The 21467-nt window shown below is 31.4% G+C and overlaps 1 protein-coding gene across 6 annotated transcripts in view; it reads right to left on the reverse strand.

Moving 5' to 3' along the window:
* The window catches only part of BAZ1A (bromodomain adjacent to zinc finger domain 1A), a 198075-nt gene that overhangs the window by 6787 nt on the left and 169821 nt on the right, over positions 1 to 21467 (reverse strand). For 3 of the 6 annotated variants that reach the window (XM_031952855.1, XM_031952854.1, XM_031952853.1), the window contains exons 18-25: positions 19688 to 20284; positions 11735 to 11898; positions 10571 to 10725; positions 8337 to 8485; positions 6092 to 6184; positions 3962 to 4209; positions 3663 to 3880; positions 2108 to 2589 (exon numbers count right to left, since the gene is read on the reverse strand). In XM_031952855.1, coding sequence (XP_031808715.1) covers positions 2108 to 2589; positions 3663 to 3880; positions 3962 to 4209; positions 6092 to 6184; positions 8337 to 8485; positions 10571 to 10725; positions 11735 to 11898; positions 19688 to 20284 — 2106 coding nt within the window. The remainder of the gene's footprint in view (positions 1 to 2107; positions 2590 to 3662; positions 3881 to 3961; positions 4210 to 6091; positions 6185 to 8336; positions 8486 to 10570; positions 10726 to 11734; positions 11899 to 19687; positions 20285 to 21467) is intronic. The other 3 variants (XM_031952856.1, XM_031952858.1, XM_031952857.1) reach the window with 3 other exon arrangements.

The raw sequence follows: 21467 nt of genomic DNA on the forward strand, positions 1-21467 counted from the left end.
TAAAAACACCAATTTTCCAAACCCATACTGGAAAAGAGGTCCCTTATTATAGATGATAATAATCCCCAAAAAATAAAACGGTAAAAAATGAATATAGAAATTGTGTAGTTTTCTAATTTCTCCTTATTCCTGTACACTGGAATTTTATTTTATTATTTGAAGTTAGTTTCCACAAAACATGCCCATAAATTAAAAAAAATTTACTCCTAAGAACTACATAATTTTGGAACTAATCACTACTTTTGTATTATCCATCATTACATAATTTTAAGAGCTAAACTTTATCAAACTAATCTCAAATAAAACTAATGATAAAATGATACTGATATATATCCTTATGATATTATGACAGTGTACCCAAAAACTTATGATTCCATTTTATCTTCTGGACAATGCAACTCAAAGTGTAACTTTATGTTTTTTCAGGTGTTGGAGAACAATGGAAATAAATATTACATTCTGTCTTTGCTAGCTTATTACAAATAGAATAATGTAAGAAATGATTTAAGAGATAAAAATTAAAAGAAGGAGGTAGTTATGACTACAGGAAATTATAACCCAAATTATAAGATGAAAAACTACACATATAAAATATTATCATTCAAAAACATCAATTCTTTAGACAAGAAGAATTTATTTAGTTGGGAAAAGTGATTATAATTCAGAGGTGTATAAATTCAAGAGAAATAAACCTATCCCTGTTAGTTCTAGTAAGGAAGTATTTTTTATGAAGAAATCAATGACAACCAAAACAATAACTACATTAACTATGAAGTCACCTTTTGCACTTTGGATTTCTTCTTAAATTTTCAAAGTAATTTTCATAGTTTTCCTTCTACCATGTTATTTCTAACACATGAATGCTATATGGAGAAACAACTTTAATATTTCTTACTCCTCTCTCCTCTACAAAATTTTTAAGGCTCAACATTAAGATAGCATTTGAGAAGATCTACAAAAGGTACAGGACATTCTGGGGAATTGCTAGCACTTTAGTTTGGTTAGAAGAGACTATATGGAGAGATAAGTTTTTGAACAGATGGATTTTAATAAGGGTTTAAATAGACTTGAAAGAAATATAAACAGAAAGGACAGTGGAAAAAAATTTATACATGGGATTTGGGCAGGTAGGTCGCACAGCATATAAACCACTCTACCTGGAATCAAAAGATCCAAGGTTCAAATCATGCCCCGGATGTAGATGTGTGATTTTGAGCGAAACACTTAACCTTAGTCTCCCTTTCAATTTCTACATCCTTAAAATGCAAATAATAAAAGCACCTACTTTACAAGATTGTTGAGTTTAAAATAATATGATATTTGTAAGGCGCTATCTAAACCTTAAAGTATTAAATAAATTGGTTGGGAGTACAGGATTGGGTGAGAGACAGAAGGACAATGTAAGAGTAGGGATGATGAAGCCAATAACAGAAAATAGAAAAATAGAAATAGTTTAAGAAGCCAAAAATAGAAAACAGAAATAGAAATAGAAAAGTGAGGAGAAAAAGAGAAGGGAAGGGTGGAGGAATGATAATTTCTACTTTCAACGTACTGAATTTGAGGTCATATTAGGAAGATATTTAGGGAAGTTGTTAGGGTGTTATCACATTAGGATGTCCACTAGGTAGTTAGTTGTTGTTTATCAGGTTAGGATGTCCACTGAAAATATGAGTCCTAAAGCATAAGAGCAATGAAATAGGGGATAAAGATAAAAATGTGGAAACTTGGTACATCTGAGACAGGTGATGGCAAGAGCAAAAAAGATGAAAGACAGAACTTTAAGAAATAGCTATATTAAAAAAAAAAAAAAGAAATAGCTATATTTAAAGGAGAGGAGAAATAAGAGTCAAAGAATTGTCAGACTAGGAAAATCAAAACAGGATAACATCACATGAAGTAAGAGAGAAGGGAATTTCAGAAGGGAAATGATAATTATCAAAGCAAAAGTATCAAAGGCTATAGCGAATTTGAAGATAAAGGACACTGGACTTGGCATGTTGGATGCCATTGGCAATCTTTAAGAAAGCAATTTTTGTATGTTGTCAATGGTGAGACAGATTGTGTAGTGAAAAGGTAGAAATTGTTTCAAAGTTAAATAACTTCATACCTGCTGATTGTCTTTTCCTGCCTCTTTTCTTAGGTTCTCTATCCTGAACAGAAAGTTCAGGCGTAGAATGTAAAAGTTTTGCTTCTTCATTTGACTTTGTGTTAATGACTCTAAAGTTAGGGAGGTTGGAAGGACTATTTTCTGGTATATTTTTAGCAGTCTTCCTGCCTCTACGTCTTCTTCGAGGACTAATTAGTTCCACAAATACATCTGCTTGTAATGAACCATGACTCTGACGAGTAGAACGGCTGGTAAGTCTTAAAGAAGCTTTAGTTTCTGTAGCAGGAGCAGATTTTATTTTTCTTAGATTTCTACCAGTAGTTTTAGATGAAGATCCAGTTGGTTTGGATATACTCTGCTGATTCCGTGAAGTATATCTTCCAGAGTCTTGTCGCTGACCACCACGACTTGAAATAGAAGTACTGAGTCTGCCTCTTGGTTTTATTGGAAATCTAAGCTGTGGTCTTCCTCGTTTAGGTGGGCTAGAAACATTTTAAACATAAGAATTATAGCACAAACTAATGATGATTTTATATAAAATCAAGCCCCAATCAAATATTCCATTACTTTGAATAAAAATTATAATGTCAACAAGATTTCTGGAAGACTTATAATATACAATCTACTTTTATCCATTATCTTCTCTTCCAAATCTGTTTACCTCAAAGGTAGTATGAAAAATGTGTACAGCTTTACTTCCCTGGTGATCTCATTTACACATAGAATAACTTCTCCCTCTTTTTTCAGTATTCTTCCTTTCACTTTCCCAGCTCCAGATCCCATTGAAACTAAAAGGATCCACTAGTTACCAACTACTGTTCAAAAATAAAATAAACTAAAACCCAGAGATTCCTGTATACAAATCAGATTAGCCTATTGCTTCTACAACTCTGTAAAGATCCTTCTTGTCACTTCCATACATGTTTTGCTCTATATCATTATTGCTAATTTGATGTTAATTTTATCCTAGTTTTACCTACATAAAATTTTTTTGGAGATGGACTACATCTAAATATGTAGAATAATTTCTTTACATAATCCAAATAAAAAATAATGTCCTTATTGCTACATAATCATTAATTTTCTCATTTTTATAACCTATTTGTAACCACAGAGGTTAGTGTTGTGTTTGGCACATAGTAAATGGTTAATAAATGACTTTTCACTTATTTGTTCCATTTACGGTTTGTTATTTAATATTAAACTTTTATCATTCCAACTAGTTGTCCTTGAAGAGTTGGGATAAAGAACAAAAACTTAAGTTTCCAATGCTGCAGAATATTCTAGTATCTTCTGCCCTCAAGTGAATCAGAAAAACCCTCTAATTCTAAGAATGAATTGTGAGCTTCAATTTCAAGTCAAAAAAAAAAAAGACATGAAAGTCTTTGAGAAATATAATTTAGTTGAAGCCACTAGATTATGTACAAAGCAAACATGCTACATTACAAATTTAATAAAAATAAAGTATAATGCTTTCCCAACAATTCTTACAATTCAAATAGTAAGTTGAATTTAAGAATGCTAATGTCAAGCTCTTTTCTTCAATATAACTCACATCATTTCTTCTTCTCGAGAGTCATCATCTTCATCTTGCTCCATCTCATACTCCTCTTCCTCACTCTGTCCTATTTCATCATAATCTGTTTCTTCATTTTCCATTTGTCCTGTGGTCTCTTCATCACTTTCTACAGATGGTCTCTGTCTAGAGGAAAGTCGTCTAGAACGCTGTTTTGGTCGACACTCTGGACAGAACCAGTCTCCTTCAGGTATAGTCTGACAAATTATATAAAATGTCTACTTAAATGTGTCACTGAATGTAAACATTAACTAAACATTAAATATAAATAATAATACCTTGAGTTTTGGTCGAACACAGTAAGTATGATGACCTCGATCACAACCATCACAAAGCACCATGCTTTCAGCATCACCCTTCTTTCGACACATCTTGCAACGAGCATTTAATATAGACTTGGACCAGATGACACTACGATCCAAGGTAGAAAGATGAAGAAAGACTTGGGACAGACTAGCAGAAGAAAGAAGAGACTCTCTCCAACGATCCAGGACTGTTTTGTAAGAACGTCCACTGTCACTGGCATCTTGAATGAAAAGAAGGAAGAATCAGACTTTTTCTCATTAAAATTCTAAGTGGTCTATTAGGTTCTTCTGTGTACCTCAACTGTTCATGAGATATTATAATATTAACACAGGATTTGAAGCTAGATCATCCTGAAGACAAGTCCAATGTTCTAACCTACTATGCCACCTGCTTGATCTAACAGAGAATTATATTGATCTAGTATTGCTAAATATATTCTAGAAATGTAACTATAAATACATAACACATGATATAATGTCACAAAAAATAAACAATATATTAATAGTTGAAAAGACACACTGAAGAAACATATTTAAATTTTGTAAAGGGTAGTTTTGTGAAGCAATGTAAAATTATTAAGAGAAGCAGTATTTTTAACATTTACTTGCCCCTCCCCAAAGTGCTTTTAGACCCAATATATCCTTTCTTTCACCTTTGAGCTTTCCCTTATAACAAAGATTTTAAAAGGGGGGAATGCTTAGCAAAGTTACTATCTTCAACTCTTCAATGACAGGAGAGAATATAATTTTTCAAGCCTTCTCTAAAGACAAGTTTGGTCAAACTGTGAATACCCTAAGATCTAGCAGTACACAAGTAACAACAAGATTATATGATGATCAACTGTGTGATGGACTTGACTCTTTCTCAGCAATGCAGTGAAGACAATTCCAATAAACCCAACTGGCACAGAAAATGCCATCTGCATCCAGAGAGAAAACTAAGGATACTTAATGTGGAGCGAAACATACTATTTTTACCTTTCTGTTTGTTTGCTTTTTCTTATGGTTTTTTCATCTGATTTTTCTTGTTCAATATGACAGACAGAAATATGTTTAAAAGAATTATACATGTTTAATCTTTATCAGATTGGTTGCTATCTTGAGGAGTGGGAAGATAAGGGAAGGAGGGAGAAAAATAAGTTTTTAAGGCATGGTTTGTAAGAAAAAAATCTAATCTGCAAACCATGTAAACCCCAAGATACTTTGTGAGGTTATCAGTGACAAAAATTTTTTATTATATATAAATATATATATATATATATTTTTTTTTTTTTTGAAAGGCAAAGACTAAGTCCAATACAACAATGACTAAGGTATTATAAGCAAAGTAAGGTGCTAAATGAGGCACTCAGCTCTGAACTCTGGAAGCAAGAATCTTCATTCCATCAAATTTCTGATATTGTTGCTGTTGTGCTCTCCTCTAGAAAGTATATCTCCACAGAACATATTAAGAGTAGCTAAGTCACTCTCTATGAATTCCTTGGAATCATGCATCCTTTATCTTCATCTTGTCTACTCAAGCTTTCCAACTTCTGAACAGGGAACTATAATCAACATTATCATGTCTTTGGAAAGGTATAACAATGAATATACCTATTGTTCCATTTTATGTCCTACTGACTTCACAGGCAAAATACTCTTCCTATGTCTCTATGTATAGTGTTGCCTAACCCTATTAAATGTTGGCTTGTTGGGCCTGAACACTGCCCACACAAATCTTGTTTTATTCTCAGGATCTTAACACCATATTTTTGCTGCTTTCTCCCTCCATACCTTGCAGTACCTTTTGCCAGTGCCAAGTTCCTCTCAGATCTTCATACTGAGGAAGGGCCAAAAACAGCAAAACAAACAAAAACAAAAACAAAACAAAACAAAACCTCCAAATCTCCAAATCAGGGAACTATTCTCTTCTGACATTTGTGCAAATTTATGAATGAATGAAAAAACTTTCATCTTTAAAAAGTGTTGCGTGTATTTAAGATGAAATTAAAATAACAGAACATTAACCATAAAACCAATGAAAATTAGTGATAAATAACACAATACCATAGAGCTTTAAGCATTAAAAATTCTTTAAAAAAAGGAAAAAGTCAAACAATTTACCATCTTTCTCACTAGACTGATCATCCTCTCTTTTTTTCTTGTCCTCTTTTTTCTTTCTATCTCCCTTTTGATCTCTTTTAATTTCTGCATTACCTAATTTTAAATTAATAAAATTAATCCAAAATTTTTTATAAACTCGGTAAAATGCAAAAGCATAATAATACTAAAATGTTTACCTTAAAATTAAACAATTAATGTAGGCTGAAAGAAAGTTTTTGAATTGAATATTCAGATGAGAATGAAGACATGATTTACATTAAAATGTACTGTATTTAAAACTTTTAAATATTCAGTATTAGGATGATTCAGATACTTTGGTCTTGCAAATTTTTATTATTGAAAAATTAATGTGACCAAATGATGTAATTTCTATATAAACTGGATAATTCCAGTGACAGAAAAATAGAAATGAACATGCATATATTATTACACACACACACATATTACTGCACATACAAATACAAAAGCTAAGTTAATGCCTGCCTTTAAGGAGCTTAAATTCTAATAGAGGCAATAAAAAACTGTAGTTAGAAAGGGACATTTTAGTCAGAAAAATAGTCATTTTACTAGAGTGATATGTAAGGCCACAGGAGAGTACTAAAATATCTCATCACTAAAAAACAATGACAAGAGTTGAATCAATGATACAAATAAATGTTTTCTCCTAAAAGAATCCAGGTCTATAGAAACAAATGGATCTCTCTATTTATAAGTGGAGTTTGGGTTTGTTTTTTTTTTTTTAAAATTCAAATCCCTAAACAGATGTTAATTTCTGAATACAAGAATGAACAAAAACAGTTAAATGCCTGGCATCAGGTATTTCTGGGGTGCAATAATACCCTAAAAACAGATTTCCCTTAAACAGAAAATTCAAACTTCCTAAATCAGAAATCGTTGGATCCAAGAGATCATAATTCATGGGATATTTAGGTAGAATTTCTATTCAAACTTTAAAAAAACAAAAAAAACAAAAATATTTTCCTCCTAACAGATACTTTATGAGCATTTCTTTTTTGCAGAAAAGTAGACAGAGTTTTTAAGATTTGAAAAGGCATATGAAATCAGTTTCTTTTTTTTCTTTTTGAATACATAAATATTTCTCCTTAGAAATGATGCAATAAATTAGGTTCCTAGTCAACACACAAAAATCAACAAATAAGAGTATCTGAGCTTTTATTCAGTCATTCTTGATTAATTTCAAGAGCTTAACACATTACTAATAGAATTATTTCAACTATAGCAAACCACCATTTCTAAGATTATTTCTATAAGAAAAAGCATTTGCAACTTGGGTTGCTAGGAATGTATTTCTTTGCCTCTAATTCTTTCTATACTTTCATATAAGACGACAACTAACTGTAACCCAACTATTTGTCTCTAGATAATTCTGAATTAGGAATCAAAGAACAACAACTACTATAAAGTATGTACTCTGAATTGGTCTACCCATTACCCAAATATATATGAGTAAACTCACTGTTCAACGAAGTCAATTACTCAAGGTCTGAATATTCCAGGAATTTAACAAGGTCTTTGTTTTTTGTTTTTTTAAGGCTGCCTTTAGGCTGATTAGTTTATTCAAAATTTACTAAAACTGGCCAGGGATAGAAGAGTTGACAAAATCTCAAATCAGTATAAATTAAATTAGGAATTATCAGATCTATAAGGAAATAATTTAGCAAAAATAATCTGACCAATGTCTACTACAGTGAAAATTCATAAACTTGGCAATCTCTTAATATAATTACTAAAAATGGCAAATTTAACATTTCAAAATTCTATTATCAATACAGAAACTCTTGAGACATTTTTTCCAAACAAACAAAAAAAGTTATATAGTATATGAAATTTAAACACAAAGAAAATCTCAAACATAGTTAAGGGGGCCAGGAAGAAAAACAACAATACATCAATTACCACAAGTACTCTTTAATGATACATAAACCCATATATATGTTGCAGCTTAAGAGAATGAGTCATCATCATAACAATGCTATGATCTCATTTGAGAAAACCTTAAGTTTGAAAAGGAAGAAATATTATAATACTTGAAAGAATACTTTAATATAATGGTTTATATTTATTTCAGTTTAGTTTTTCATAAATAGGTATAATAAAAAAAGACAAATTTGTTTTCTTATTTTTCATTCAATAAAAATGTTCTTGTTATAACTTAGGAAAGTTCATTTTCAGAGTTAAGTAAAAATGTACTAATAAAATTAAAGTAATGAAAAACAGATATTACCTAAGGGTGCTTTGAGGAACCGCCGTTCAATGCCTTGCTCTATTTGAAGTAGTGCAGTTGCTAGGTAATGAACCACTTTACTGACTGACTGGGGTGTGTTTGTATTGGTTGAAACAGCATTTGGCACTTCAGTTTTGGTTCCAAGCAGCCTACAATTTAAACAATAAAACATTTCATGTATATTTAAAAAGTGGTAGGTAAGTCTGTCTTTTAGATATGATTTGAAATAATTTTGCCTATCAAGCAAATGAATTGTAAGACTATGTCTGATCTTCTTAAATCTCGGTCATTTTCCTAAAAGGCAGCATTATTCTCATAAATTCATTAAGACTTGTCAAGAAATCTGAACAAATTAAATTGGTCCAGTGATAATTCTGCTTAATCACAAAATTGTGTATTGATTAATTCTGATGAACACGGCTCTTTTTCAACAAGGTGATTCAAGCCAATTCCAATAGACTTGTGATGGAGAGAGCCATCTGCGTTTCGAAAGAGCATTGTTGGAACTGAATATGGACCACAACATACTTTTTGAAAATAAAAGCTATTATTTAAAGAAAAAAAAATTTTTGCTTGATCATAAAAATGATGTGAATTATCTTCCCCTGTCATCTGGCTATTATCAGATATAACCAATTCCAAAAACCAAATCCTGTTTGTATAGCATGATTGTCACAATGGAACTTTTTTGTCTAATCCCTCAAATTTATATGCCTCTTTAAAAACCTTTAAGATAGATATTGATTAGCATATCTTCAGACAGTTCTGGCACTTGGTCTGCCAGGTGCCTTCTGTCTAGCTTCTTGATTCCCCCCCACCTTTGAGTGACACTTCCTTTTATCCTTTATCCTCCCCCTCCCTTTACACCTTTATAGGTGGGGAAACCCTCCCAAAGCTAAATTTCTTCTCTAAAGGATCTGCTTGTGAAGAAGATCCTTGCTAAATTCTTTTCAAGACTAAGCCCACTATGAGATTTACTTTCTTTCCTTCCTCATAATACCTTTTCTTTAATGGTGTCTTTCTCCTTTCTCTAGCTAACTTAAGACTAGTCTATCAAACTCCTCTATAAATCTAACCTGCCAGTCAATAGCTTGCTCTCAATTCATGGAGTTATTTCCTTTGTCCTGGTTAACTGTGAGTTTCCCAGAGGAACTTGCCTTTTCCTTGCTAACTATATGCTCTCCCAATTTTATTTTCTATTTACCATTCCTGGTATCTATTTTATCCCTTCTTTTTTTTTTTGTAACATATTTCCCTAAATAAACCTGCCTTTTGCCAAAGAGAATGGCCATTGTGAATTTGTTACACTTTTATTTCGAACTAGGAATTGCTATCATGACTCCATCAAAAAGACCTAGGAAATATTCAATTGTATATTGTGGAATTAAAAACTTTTATTTTTCTCTACAGATTTAAGACCAGGATTTATAGTTGTAAGAGATTGAACAGATCATTCAATACAACTAGCTCATTAAACAGTTAAGAAAATGGAAACCCAAGAGAAATAATTTACAGGCAGGAGTCATACAAGTGTTAAGTAGAAAAACTGGATTTGGAATTCGGGTCTACTTTATCCAAATCAGCATATTTTCAACTAAAATTTGATGCTTCTCTTATTTTAATCCCCACATTTTAAGAAGTTTTGCTTAAGAAAATATTAGATTAAAATGTATATTAAAGAGGCTTTGATAATTAAAAATCAAATATAAAGTTAATGATTAAGATAGTTACTGCCAAGAAAAGATCAGTGTTAGAATTCAAAGATACATTAATTCCCTGGTCAAAAATGTATTTGTATTAATTCCATGTATACAGATTAAATGAAAGACAAAATGGTTTAGTGAATAAAAGTTAAAATCAGGAAGACCTACAGTTGGCTAGGTGACTATAAACAAATCATTTAATTTTTTTATATTCTAGGCAATTTTTTAAAGACTAAAGTTACAGAGAAGTTACTGATCTGCATCAGTTAAGGAAATTTCTACACTGGGTTTTTTTTTATGACAATGAAATATAGCAGGTCTAGGAACCTCATATATACAAAACCCACAGTCTCCTTTACACAAAGAACTATGCCTTTCCCTCTCTCCAATCCCTGCAAAAAAGATCAATGAATAAAAATTGTAAATGATGACTAGAAAGATTAAGCTCTCTACATAATCATACTGGAATAATTTGACTTGAAAAAAATTATGATTATGTCTGTTAAAGATAAAAATTTTAAATTATCTTACCTGTCTTTTACAATGAACTTTGCTTGATCACCAATTTCTATTTCTTCTCCATCTTCATTCACAGATTTAATAATTCCATTTTCCTTGTTTTCCTCACTTAGTAGCTCATACCATCCTTTTTCTAAGGCTGCTCTCCAAGTTTGTCTGTCTGTAACCTAACTCAAAACACATGTATTTGGTAACCTTGAACAACTGACACCTATTATTGCTAAGTACTACAGTTTTCAACAGGAAAAAGAAATAAAATGGACAGCAACAACAACAAGCTTTATTTGACTATTTTTGCACTTTATTATATTGCACCTCCTAAAACCATTCTTTTTTTTTTTTTTACTAACATTTAACTTCAATGGGATTGTGAAATCTAATAATTTCAAGTACCATTATACAGATGAAAACCACAAAAGCAAAAAAAACCCAAAAAAACCTTTCAGTTCAAAGTGATAGCAGAGTTTCTAAATTAGAATCTTTAATATGCCACTTAAATATTAGTGATATGGATTTCAGACATAATTCTAACTAGCTCGGTTACAGTTTCCCATCTACTGATAGCAGAATAATTGATAGCTTTCTCAGGAAATGATGACAAAGAAAATATACACACATACATACATACATATTTTTTATTCTGCTATAAAGAACAGCAGAATAAGGATTCGAATATATAGCAGTCTTTGATAGTAGGAAAAAAAGGTTCTAAATCTTTTCTTCTTTTTAAAAATGTGATTGTTCCCCATTTTCAGTTCAAAATTCTTTCCCTCCCAACTATCTTCTTTTCCTTCTCCACTGAAAAGGCAAGAAAAACCCAAACCTGTTAGATATAAATACAATCAAGCAAAACAAATGTCCAGATTAGTTATGTCAAAAAAAGAAAAAAAAAAAAAAAAAAAAAAGCTTCAATTTACATTCCAAATCCATCCTTCAAGGTCTTAGTCTGAAAGCTGATGTTCTAGATCTTTCTAATAACCAAGCAAAATACTAAAGTATACCTAAAAGAATGCATATTCATAAATACTTTGAAGAAATATTTCCATTCAGGTTATACTTAATTAGAAACATGAAAAATTCACTGTCAAAGTAGTGTATATAAAGAACCATCAATTTGATCTTAAAAATATATATATATTGTAAAACGCAAAACATTTCTTCCAAACATGTACAAACCTTGACTGCCCCTAGTGTTCCTTGGTAGATTCTTTCTTCAATGTCCAAAAGAAAATCTCTAAGCCTCAATTCAAGTTGCCTTTCTGCAGATATTTGGAATGTATCATGTGCGTTTGATATTTTTCCTCGGCCACAAATGGGTTTGCTATCATTCTGAAGTTTATCTGTAACAATTACCAAACATTTAATTTTTAGGTTTTTTTTAATTGTTATCTTTTAATAACTTTATAAACATCTAAAACATTAAACACCACGTGAACACTAAATACCCCTATTCCACTTCCATTTTCACCTGAAAGACAAAATAAATAAAAATAAATTTTATTTTCAGGGAATTTTAACATGGATTGATTTACAATAATGTGTTAAGTCATAAAAACTATTCTGTTTGTTCAAATACAGGGTGCGTCTTTTTCCTGCTCAAATCAGTTTTGTAGAAAGTATGAATAATTGTGTATTAATTTTGGTGGTTTGTTTTTTTTTCGTCAAAAAGCAATGATTTTTAAAATGTGAAGTCTATTCAGATCAATATAATAGTGAAATAATCTTTTTTAAAAAACACTTTTGTGGGCCAGCCAGTAAAAAATGAAGAGCAGTAGGAAAGATGGGTAGGAGAAGAAGAATGGGAAAAGATACAATGAATTATAGCAAGAAAAAGAAATGATATATTAGAGGGCAGCTAGTTGGTATAGTGGATAGAGCCCCACCCCTGAAGTCAGGAGAACCTGAGTTCAAATCTAGCTTCAGACACAATACTTCCTTGCTGTGTGCTGTGTGACCCTGAGCAAGTCACTTAACCCCAACTGTCTCAGGAAAAAAAAATCTATAATATTTCTGGAAATAAAAGGTCAAATACAACAGGCAAAACACTAAACAACAAAAAAGCTTAATAGGAAGAGAGAAGACTTCATAAAACTGTAAATTAACTCCAAAGACAGTTAAAGTTGAAGATATTAATTCTAACACTCTTCCTTAATTTATTCATGATTTTAAATTAAAAATTTTTGTTTTATTGACTTTGGGTCAGGAATAATGGATAGAATATGTTGCTTTAATTGTAAAACAGAAACTGTTAAATATGTTGAAAGGGATATATAAAAAGATAAATTTTAATTTTAATACTAACAATCATAGTAGATATTAGAAATTAACCTAGAGTAATGTGATTTCTGGCTTTTAATTTTAAACTGGCTTGAATAAAATCATAAAAACCAAATATGTAAGCGACTTACAAATAATAAAATTATAATGTATTGCTTGTATTCTACCCTAGAATCTTCCAAATCTGGTACCCAAGGATTAACAGCTGTCCCCTTTATTCTCCTTAGACATCTCTACTGCTAGTTCTCTTTGAAATAGAAATCCCACTCCTACTACCCACTTTCGGCTTAGAAGAGTTCATTTATTTTATCTGTTCTGGGTAGGAGGTGGGATGAGGTGGAAGTGAACAAAGAAAAATACTGCAATTAAGGGAAATGTATTCTCACAGTTCCAATTGTAACTAGGAATAAATAATAGATATTATATAGTTTTTTGAGAACTATAATGCTCTAATATTCAAATGAGAATCTGACTTAGGAACCTTTAACACTACCTCAAAGTAAACAAGTATTAGGTGACTGCTGGAGGCACTGTAAAAAGTATTGGGAACACAAAGAAAAGTTGAAAACAATCCTTGAACATTATAATGGAGGAGAAAAAATACAGTAAGAGTTAGGTACTAGAATTGTGATTCTACTAGGAAGCCAGTAGGCAGAGATGAGGAGGCAAAGTATTCAGAGAAAATGTCCAAAACTAAGAGATAAAGGGTCTTATTTCGGGAAAAAGCAATACAGAGCAGAGATACTCAAGTTTTGCCTAAGTGGCCTAAAGGAATAGCAAAGGAGAATGACAAGGATTGGTCAAAATAGATGAGAGGAAAACCAGGAAAAAGCAGGATTATAAAAATCTTAAAAAGAGTATCAAGAAGGTAGCAATTAACAGGATCAAATGCTACAGAGAAGTGAAGTGATAAGGACTAAAAAAAAAATTATCATACCAAAAGATAGTTCTAATAATTGTGAAGACTCTAGTTTTGGTTGAAAGAGACTACAGGGAATTAAGAGGATGAGAAGAAAGAAAGTGGAGATCGAGAATTTGGCTACAAAAAAGGAGAGATAAGTGGGATAATAGTAAATGGGGAGTGGATAGTTTGTAAAGCAGAAGAGAAGCAGCCTGTAGCCAGGACTGAAAATAAATGAGAATAGCTACATTAAAGGGGGAAAAATGCTGGAGAAGCTGGGATGGAATGTGCAGATAGAGTTGTTTGCCTTGGTATATAGGCCACTTCTTCATATGATAGAGGTGACTGAGTCTTCTGGATGATGTGAGATAAGGACAAAAAGGGAGTTCTCATTGAACAGGCTCAATTGTTTTAGTAAAATATGAAACAAGGTTCTTTGCTGAGAGGGTAAGGAGATTTGGGAAATTTGAGAAGAACCACTGTGAGAGTATGTGAATTAGGGAGGTGTAAAAAAACTGCCTTATAGAAGTGAGAGTCTAGTTATACAGCATAAATTTGTGGTGGACCTAAGTCAACACAGTTTCTGTTTTTTTCAGTAGTATATGTGCAGGAGGCAAAGAAAAGAATCTTAATAGGATAGAACCTGTAGAGCTGAACTGGTTTACTGTTATGCAGAGAAAAAACGCAATGCTGAATCCCAAACATTTAATCTAAAACTAAACTTCTGAACACATCTCATTCAATTGAGGATTTTCTATACTGGAGGGACAAATCTACAAAAGTCATATAATTAAATTTTTGATGATCAAGATGGAGAAGAAAAGAAATGAAGGATAATGCCTATATTAAAGATTTGAGATTGGTAATTTTCTCTAGCTCCATAAAATTAACTTTGGTAGTGTTATCAGAATATTATCAAATATGAAAATTACTTCCACTATTACTATTTTTTTATATTAATGGAGCACAATCATAAAGAATTAATTTACAACTATTTAAATCTACCTTTATTTCTATAGAAATGTTTCATAGATATTTTCTATAACTTCTTGTGTATGCTTTTGTAGCTGTACTCCCAAATATTATACATTTTATAATTAATATTTTTATGCTTGGAGGCAGCTAGATGGAGGACCTGAGTTCAAATCTGCCCATCTTAACAGTTAACATTTCCTAGCTGTGTGACCCTGGGTAAATCATTTAACCCCAATTGTCTCAGAAAAAAAAGTATCCTTTTTTCCTACTGTTTTTGTCAATAATATAAAGGCTAATGTTTATTTTTTTATATTGGTTAAATTATTGTTTCAATTAATTTTCAAGTAAATACACGCTAAGGTTGTTAAAATAAATCGCCTACAAAAAAGTTTTCAACTTGTCTTATTTTTTTTTTTTTAAGTCAATAGAGATGTGAGAAAAGCACTCATTTTTATCCCTAATTGTTTGAAAGGCCTGTTGGTTTTAAGACATAGCCATTAGTACCCAGGTTTTTCAATATATATTTTTAATATAATGGGGCTTTTCTTTTGTTAAAACCTTTTTATCTTTACATATCATGTTATTTTATTTTTTTCTTTTCTTTCTTTTCTTTTTTTTTGAGATCAAATTTGAACTCAGGGCTGGTGCTCTATCCACTGCACCACCTAGCTGCCCAAATTTAATTCTTTCCATGACTTATTCCTTTACCTAATAATTCTTTAGAATTAAATTATTTAGTTTCTACTTGTTTAAAACATTTTCCCAAATTATTGTCTACTGATATTTTTCTCATGGTTAGTAAAAGATGTATTTTTATTGATATATTGACTTTTCTGCATTTGTTGATGAGGTTTTTTTGCTATGGGAGCAACCTGCTAGAGGCTGCTGGATGCTACAGGAGCCACCTCCCACTAGATGTGAGAGGATGATACAAGGAGACTAAGAGGCAGTTGCATTCTCTTCCCTCTTGCCTCAATTTATTTCATTCCCAACCCACAAACAACATATGTGACAGTAAAGGTTTATTTGCAATTCTTTCAGGGTTGTTATAATTCACAGCTGTGGGGGCTTTTGGAGAACTGACCTGTCCCTTCACACTGTGGTTCTTAACAGTTTTTAATATATTAAAATTACATTATTACATTACATTATTTGTAAAGGTGGGATAAAAGGCTGAGAAATATCTCTGTTTTGTATTATCATCCAGTAAAAATCACTACAGATCACATGTAACATTCTGGAGTGATTAATTTCTTTCTTGTTTAATCTTGTTAGATTTGTTCAGATTTTGAAAGGGGACACTTAATAGTCCTCATGTATTACAGATTTGCTATAATTTCTCTGTATAATTTTTAAAAAATTACTTAGATGTTATGCCACTTGAAAGATATACAAATTTAGTACTAATTCTATTTTATAAATTATGTGTGCTATCTTTTAAGGAAAATACATTTTTCCTCATATCTTTTTTTTTTTTTTTTTTTTTTTTTTTTTACTGTTAACTTTTAAGCTAATAATCATTTTCCCTGCTTTATAAAAATTGTTTGAATTATATAATAAAACTCGATTCTGGCCTTTCAGTTAAAAGTGTAAATCTCTGTACCAAGTATATTTCTTATGTTAAATGCTAATCCATTCTGCTATCTTCTCTCACATTTAATGAGTTCATCTCATTGAGGGTTCTCTATTATGACTTATTTATGTATTTACTTATTTCATGCTATAATTTTCCTTTTTCTCCTTACTCCCTTCTTTACAAATACAAAGGGAATAGAGAAAGAAAAGAACATGATCAATATTAAGATGCTAAAACTGAAGTCAATTAGTACTATTCTTTTTGCCTCTCCTCTTTTCACTCCAAGTTCAGACCTTTGTTTTTTGATTCTTCCACTTTGTTTCTTTGATTCCCTACTTTATAATCAATCTTCTGAAGCTAAAGTTTATTGTCCTTGTTCACTATTCCCTCTACAATTCTACTCTCCTTTATTTTCTTTTCCTAGTACCTACCTTTTATTAAATTTAGTACTTTTTTTCTTACTTCAAACTGTTTTCAACCCTTATATATATCAAGGTTGTGAATGAGATAATGTAATTATTACTATTAAGGATGAAAGATATAATCTTTGAAAATCCAGCCCATTCCTATCTTTCTGATGATCTTACATCTTCATACAACACTGAACTCTTTGATATACTTTGAGTATCCAACTCAGGGCATTTTTCAGTGGCTATGCCCCATATGTGGAATTGCTTCTTTCAAGTCCCAGCTAACCTTGGGACCAAGAGAATTTGGCATTGTCTGAAATTAATAAATGTTTACTAACTTGATTTGAAATCAGATAGCCCCCTCCCCTTTTAGGTTCATAAATTCCTTTTCTTGCCTAATATTATCTAAATGAACTGTTCATTCTTTAATTTTCTTTGGTATATTGCTTTCCCTTATTTAACTTCACCCCCTCCATCAACCATAACAAAGTAAAGTAAATGAATGCTTGCCTTTCTTTGTTATTTTTGAAAACTTTAGGATTCTAAAGAGACCTGTCTCTTCTCCCTCATTATAATGTAAGTACTTTTTCATCCATGAACCTCTTCTAATTACTCAAATGTATTTATCTTGGTATCTTTTTATACCAGTGTTTGCATTTCATAGTTTCTGCTTAGCTCATCATGAATGAAAAAGTTAATTGTTCTATTAAAGGTTCATTTTCCCTAGTATTTAGTTTAACAGGTTATTTATTATTGGTTATAAGCCTTCATATTTTGCCTTCCAGAATTTCATGTTTCAATTTGAGTTCTTTTTAGTTGTTCTTGACTGGTTCTCTGGCTAACTGTGGTACTTCAATTTTGATGTTTCTCTGTTAGGAGGTAAATTTTAGTTTTAACTTTGATTTCCAGTTTGAATTGTTTTAAGCAGTTTTTAATGATTTCTTGAATCCCATGTTTCCCTCCCTCCTCTTAAGTGATCTACCTACCTATTTTCCAGCACAGTGCAAAATCCAGAACAAATGGCTTAATAGTCTTGTAGTTTTTCAATATTTTGTTTGCTTATTTTCTAGTGTATCTATGAACTCATTGAGTTCTGATGGCTTCATTTTTGATTTTCTTCTAATTGATTTAGGTACCTTTCAATTTTTTTTTTCTTATGCAACAATCATTTCACTTTTTTCATTTCTTCTTGTTCTTGTGGCTGTCTTTTTTAAAATTTATTGTTTACTCTGAGACTGCTTATAGTTATTGTATGTATACAGCCTGTTCCATAAGCAATAAACTTCCTTTTATTCAGCATCTTTTTCTCTTTCATTCCTTCCTTCTGCTAGTTATTACTGAAACTTAGCTCTTTCATGACAGCCTCTCTGGACATTCTTTTTAGTACCAGTTGGACCTTTATGCATATTCTTTGGCTTACTGCTTGAGTGATAGGGAGTTAAGACTCTTCCTTGCTCCTCGGTGTCACATCCCAGCTTTTCCTCTTCTATTATTTAGTAATTTCTCCTTATTTAAGATAACATTATTCATATTTCCACTGAATCAAAAATCCTAGTAGCCATTATCTAAAATCACTTTCCTCAAAAGTTAGGTATATGAAATCACTTTCCTCAATGAATTAGGTATATAGCTTAAAATTTTTTTCTCCTCTTAAATGTTTGCCTCCATACTAAAAGAGTTTATCATAAATTTTCTTTATTCAAATATTTCCAAAAAATTACTAGTTTTTCACCTCACTTAAGCTGCAAAGATGATCATACTCATTCAAAAATATCAAAATTTTTGATCATCATACCTATTCTATCACTTAGGATATCCCTGCTTGCTGGCTTGCTCTTTCCTGAAAACAAATACACCCATGTCTCTCTCATTCTGAAAAAACAAAAATCTTTACCTTTCATCCCTATCATCCCAGATCTCTTCTTCCCTTTGAAGCTAAAGTCTTTGAGAAGAATACCTACCCCCCACTTTTTTTTCCTCATCTTCTCCTTAACTCCAGCTTTCACAACCTTTAATTTATCCAGTGTCTCCTACTGTTTAACTTTGGGTTTTGGTCTTGGTCAATATATCTTCTCCTTGCACAATTCTCAATAAAGAACTGTCCCCAGAAGTCATTTTGCTTTCCCCAGATGCCCAATTGGCTTACTATTTCTTGTTTAAAGTACTAGTTAACTAGTATTTGGGAGAATGTACATGGGGTCCCTATTGTGGCTTTTCTCCCTGACATGAGAAAATGTTTTGTGTTATTCTTAATTGGATTAGTTCCTTTTAGTTTTCTTTATCATGGATTTTTAATGGGTCCTTCTCAGACATCTGCTAACTAGACATTTTTTGTATGACCTTTCACACTGTCATCTTAAATGAAAAATTTCCAAATAAACTTTAAAAAAATTTAAGTTAGAAAACTTAACATGCAGGAAGCTGATCAAAAGGACTTCTTCAAAACTAATCCTTTAAAACAAGAGTGTCAACCATGTGCTCCACATCTCTCCTGAACATGGCCCAAACCAGATTGAAATGTAGTTGAGAATATCTAACAAACTAATTAAAAATGTGATAAAACATAAATAGTGTTCATATGGTTTTCTAATTCAATACAAGCCAACAGTGATCTTTATATATTTCTATTTGCATTTGATACCACTGATGAAGAGTTTAGATTAACATGCAAAGTGAAGAAAACACTACTAGAAAAAACAACCTAAAGTGACTACAATAGTGTAAATTAAAGAACATTAAAACCTACCTTCAACTTAGCAAGGAACAATGGAATTATGGTTGAGTTATATGGCATATGACAATCAAATAAAAGATTTGTATTTTTGTTATAAGGAAGAGTCCAATAGTAAAGGGAAATAACTGTGGTACATAGATTAATAAAATTTTTAAAACGGTAGTAACAAAACATAGATAAAAACTAAGTTTAATAACTATTTTTTAAAACTAGAGTTTTGAAAATCAAAAATAAAATATCTTTAGTACAACTTTACCTGGAATATGAAATTTTTCCTCAGAAAAACTGGCCAGTTGTTCATAAATTCTACTTTTTTCTTGTAGAAGAGTTTCTTTTAAGGCACTTTCTCTATAGCCTCGGGAATTAAGAGCCTCAATTAATTGGTCTAGTTGCTCCGGAGAACTATAAAAACACCATCGATTTGGCTTATGTACTGGCCTTGGTAGCAGGGTAGAGTCAATATTGGAGGTAGATTCAGATTTAAAAGACTCTGCAGTTTTAGTTGATTCTTGAAGTTCACTTGTCACTATAGATTGTACATTATTTTGAAATGACGATGACTTAGGCTTAGGTAACAGCATGTCTTCAGTGAGACCAGAATAATCTTCTTCTATAAACAATCCAGGAACAGAAGGGAAAATCCAGTAACGCCTATACATGCGGTCACGACCTAAGGGAAAAATATTGGTACAGGCTGTGGCACTTTGAATTTTTTCTAGAAGATCTTTCTCCTTTTTTTGTTGTTCCTGTTTTAAAGTTTCTTCTTCATCAGCAGTAAATGGTTCATTCTTTGAATAGCCAGAATCTTCTTGACTTAAGAATTCTTTAAATCCATTCTGCCCTCTTTTTCCTGCTAATAAAAAGATAGTTAATGATGCTATATTTACAACTTTCTCTAGAACTGAATACAATAGGCTTTCACACAACACTGTTAAAGTTTTACATAGCTTCACGTTTTCTATCATTTGTCTCAATGGAAATCCCAACAAGCCTGGGAATGAAGGCTGGAGTCACAAGTATGGAGTTTTCAAATAATATGAAGCCATCCTACACCAATGCAGAGCACAATGAAATTAACTAGATTTGAAACAAAGGAATTAAATGTCCTTATTACATTTTCTAATCTAAATACTCCCTTTTCCACTCTCTTTATACCAAAAGAGAGCCAAGTCATTCTATTTTATGTTCAAGATTTGATTCTCTTACCAAAGAAAAATTTAAAAGTTTCCAATATGGATGAAAAAACTTTTAAAATATCTATCTAAATAGTTAAAATTTCTAATAGTTTCATTATCAAATGCAAATATAATATGTCCCATTATCTGTCTAAAAAGGTGATTGCTATAAAACAATCAATTTTATAATGAAGAAATCATTGCTTTGACACCACAATCTTTAAAATATTGTCTCAGTCAAATCACTATATTTTCCCTGAATGTGAATTACATTTAATTCAACATCTTGTATTCTAAGTAATAGTGCCAAAACAAAGGGAAGAAATCTCAAAGAATATGTTCATTCACTTTTGTTCACATAATTACAGAGTATGGAAAGGAAGTTCAAACCATCCCTGAAACAAGATTCTGTTCTCCAACAAACCTCAGTGTTGCTTAAAGACTTCTAGGGAGTGGGAACCCAATATCAAAGGTAGCTTTGGTGTTATATTACCCCAAGATTTCTAAGGTCTACACAATTTCTAACTTTTATTAACATCTTTCCAAAAAAATTGGTGCTCAAAGTTTAGGTGAACAACTATTTAGACATAACTTCCCCATCTTACACTTTTGAAGCTGATTTTGATATCACATAGCCAAAATTTCATTTTATGACATTACCCAATGTTTTAGTTTATTAAAAATTTTTATATCTTGATTTTGCTTCCTAGCTGTGTGACCCTGGGCAAGTCACTAACCCCAAGTGCCTCAGCAAAAAAACAAAACAAAACAAAACAAAACACACACACACACACACACACACATATATGTATGTATGTATATCTTGAAATTGTAAAATACTTCCGGGTTTTGTGTCAGCTT

Source organism: Sarcophilus harrisii, chromosome 2 (genome assembly GCF_902635505.1).
Source record: "Sarcophilus harrisii chromosome 2, mSarHar1.11, whole genome shotgun sequence".
Lineage (NCBI taxonomy): Eukaryota > Metazoa > Chordata > Mammalia > Dasyuromorphia > Dasyuridae > Sarcophilus > Sarcophilus harrisii.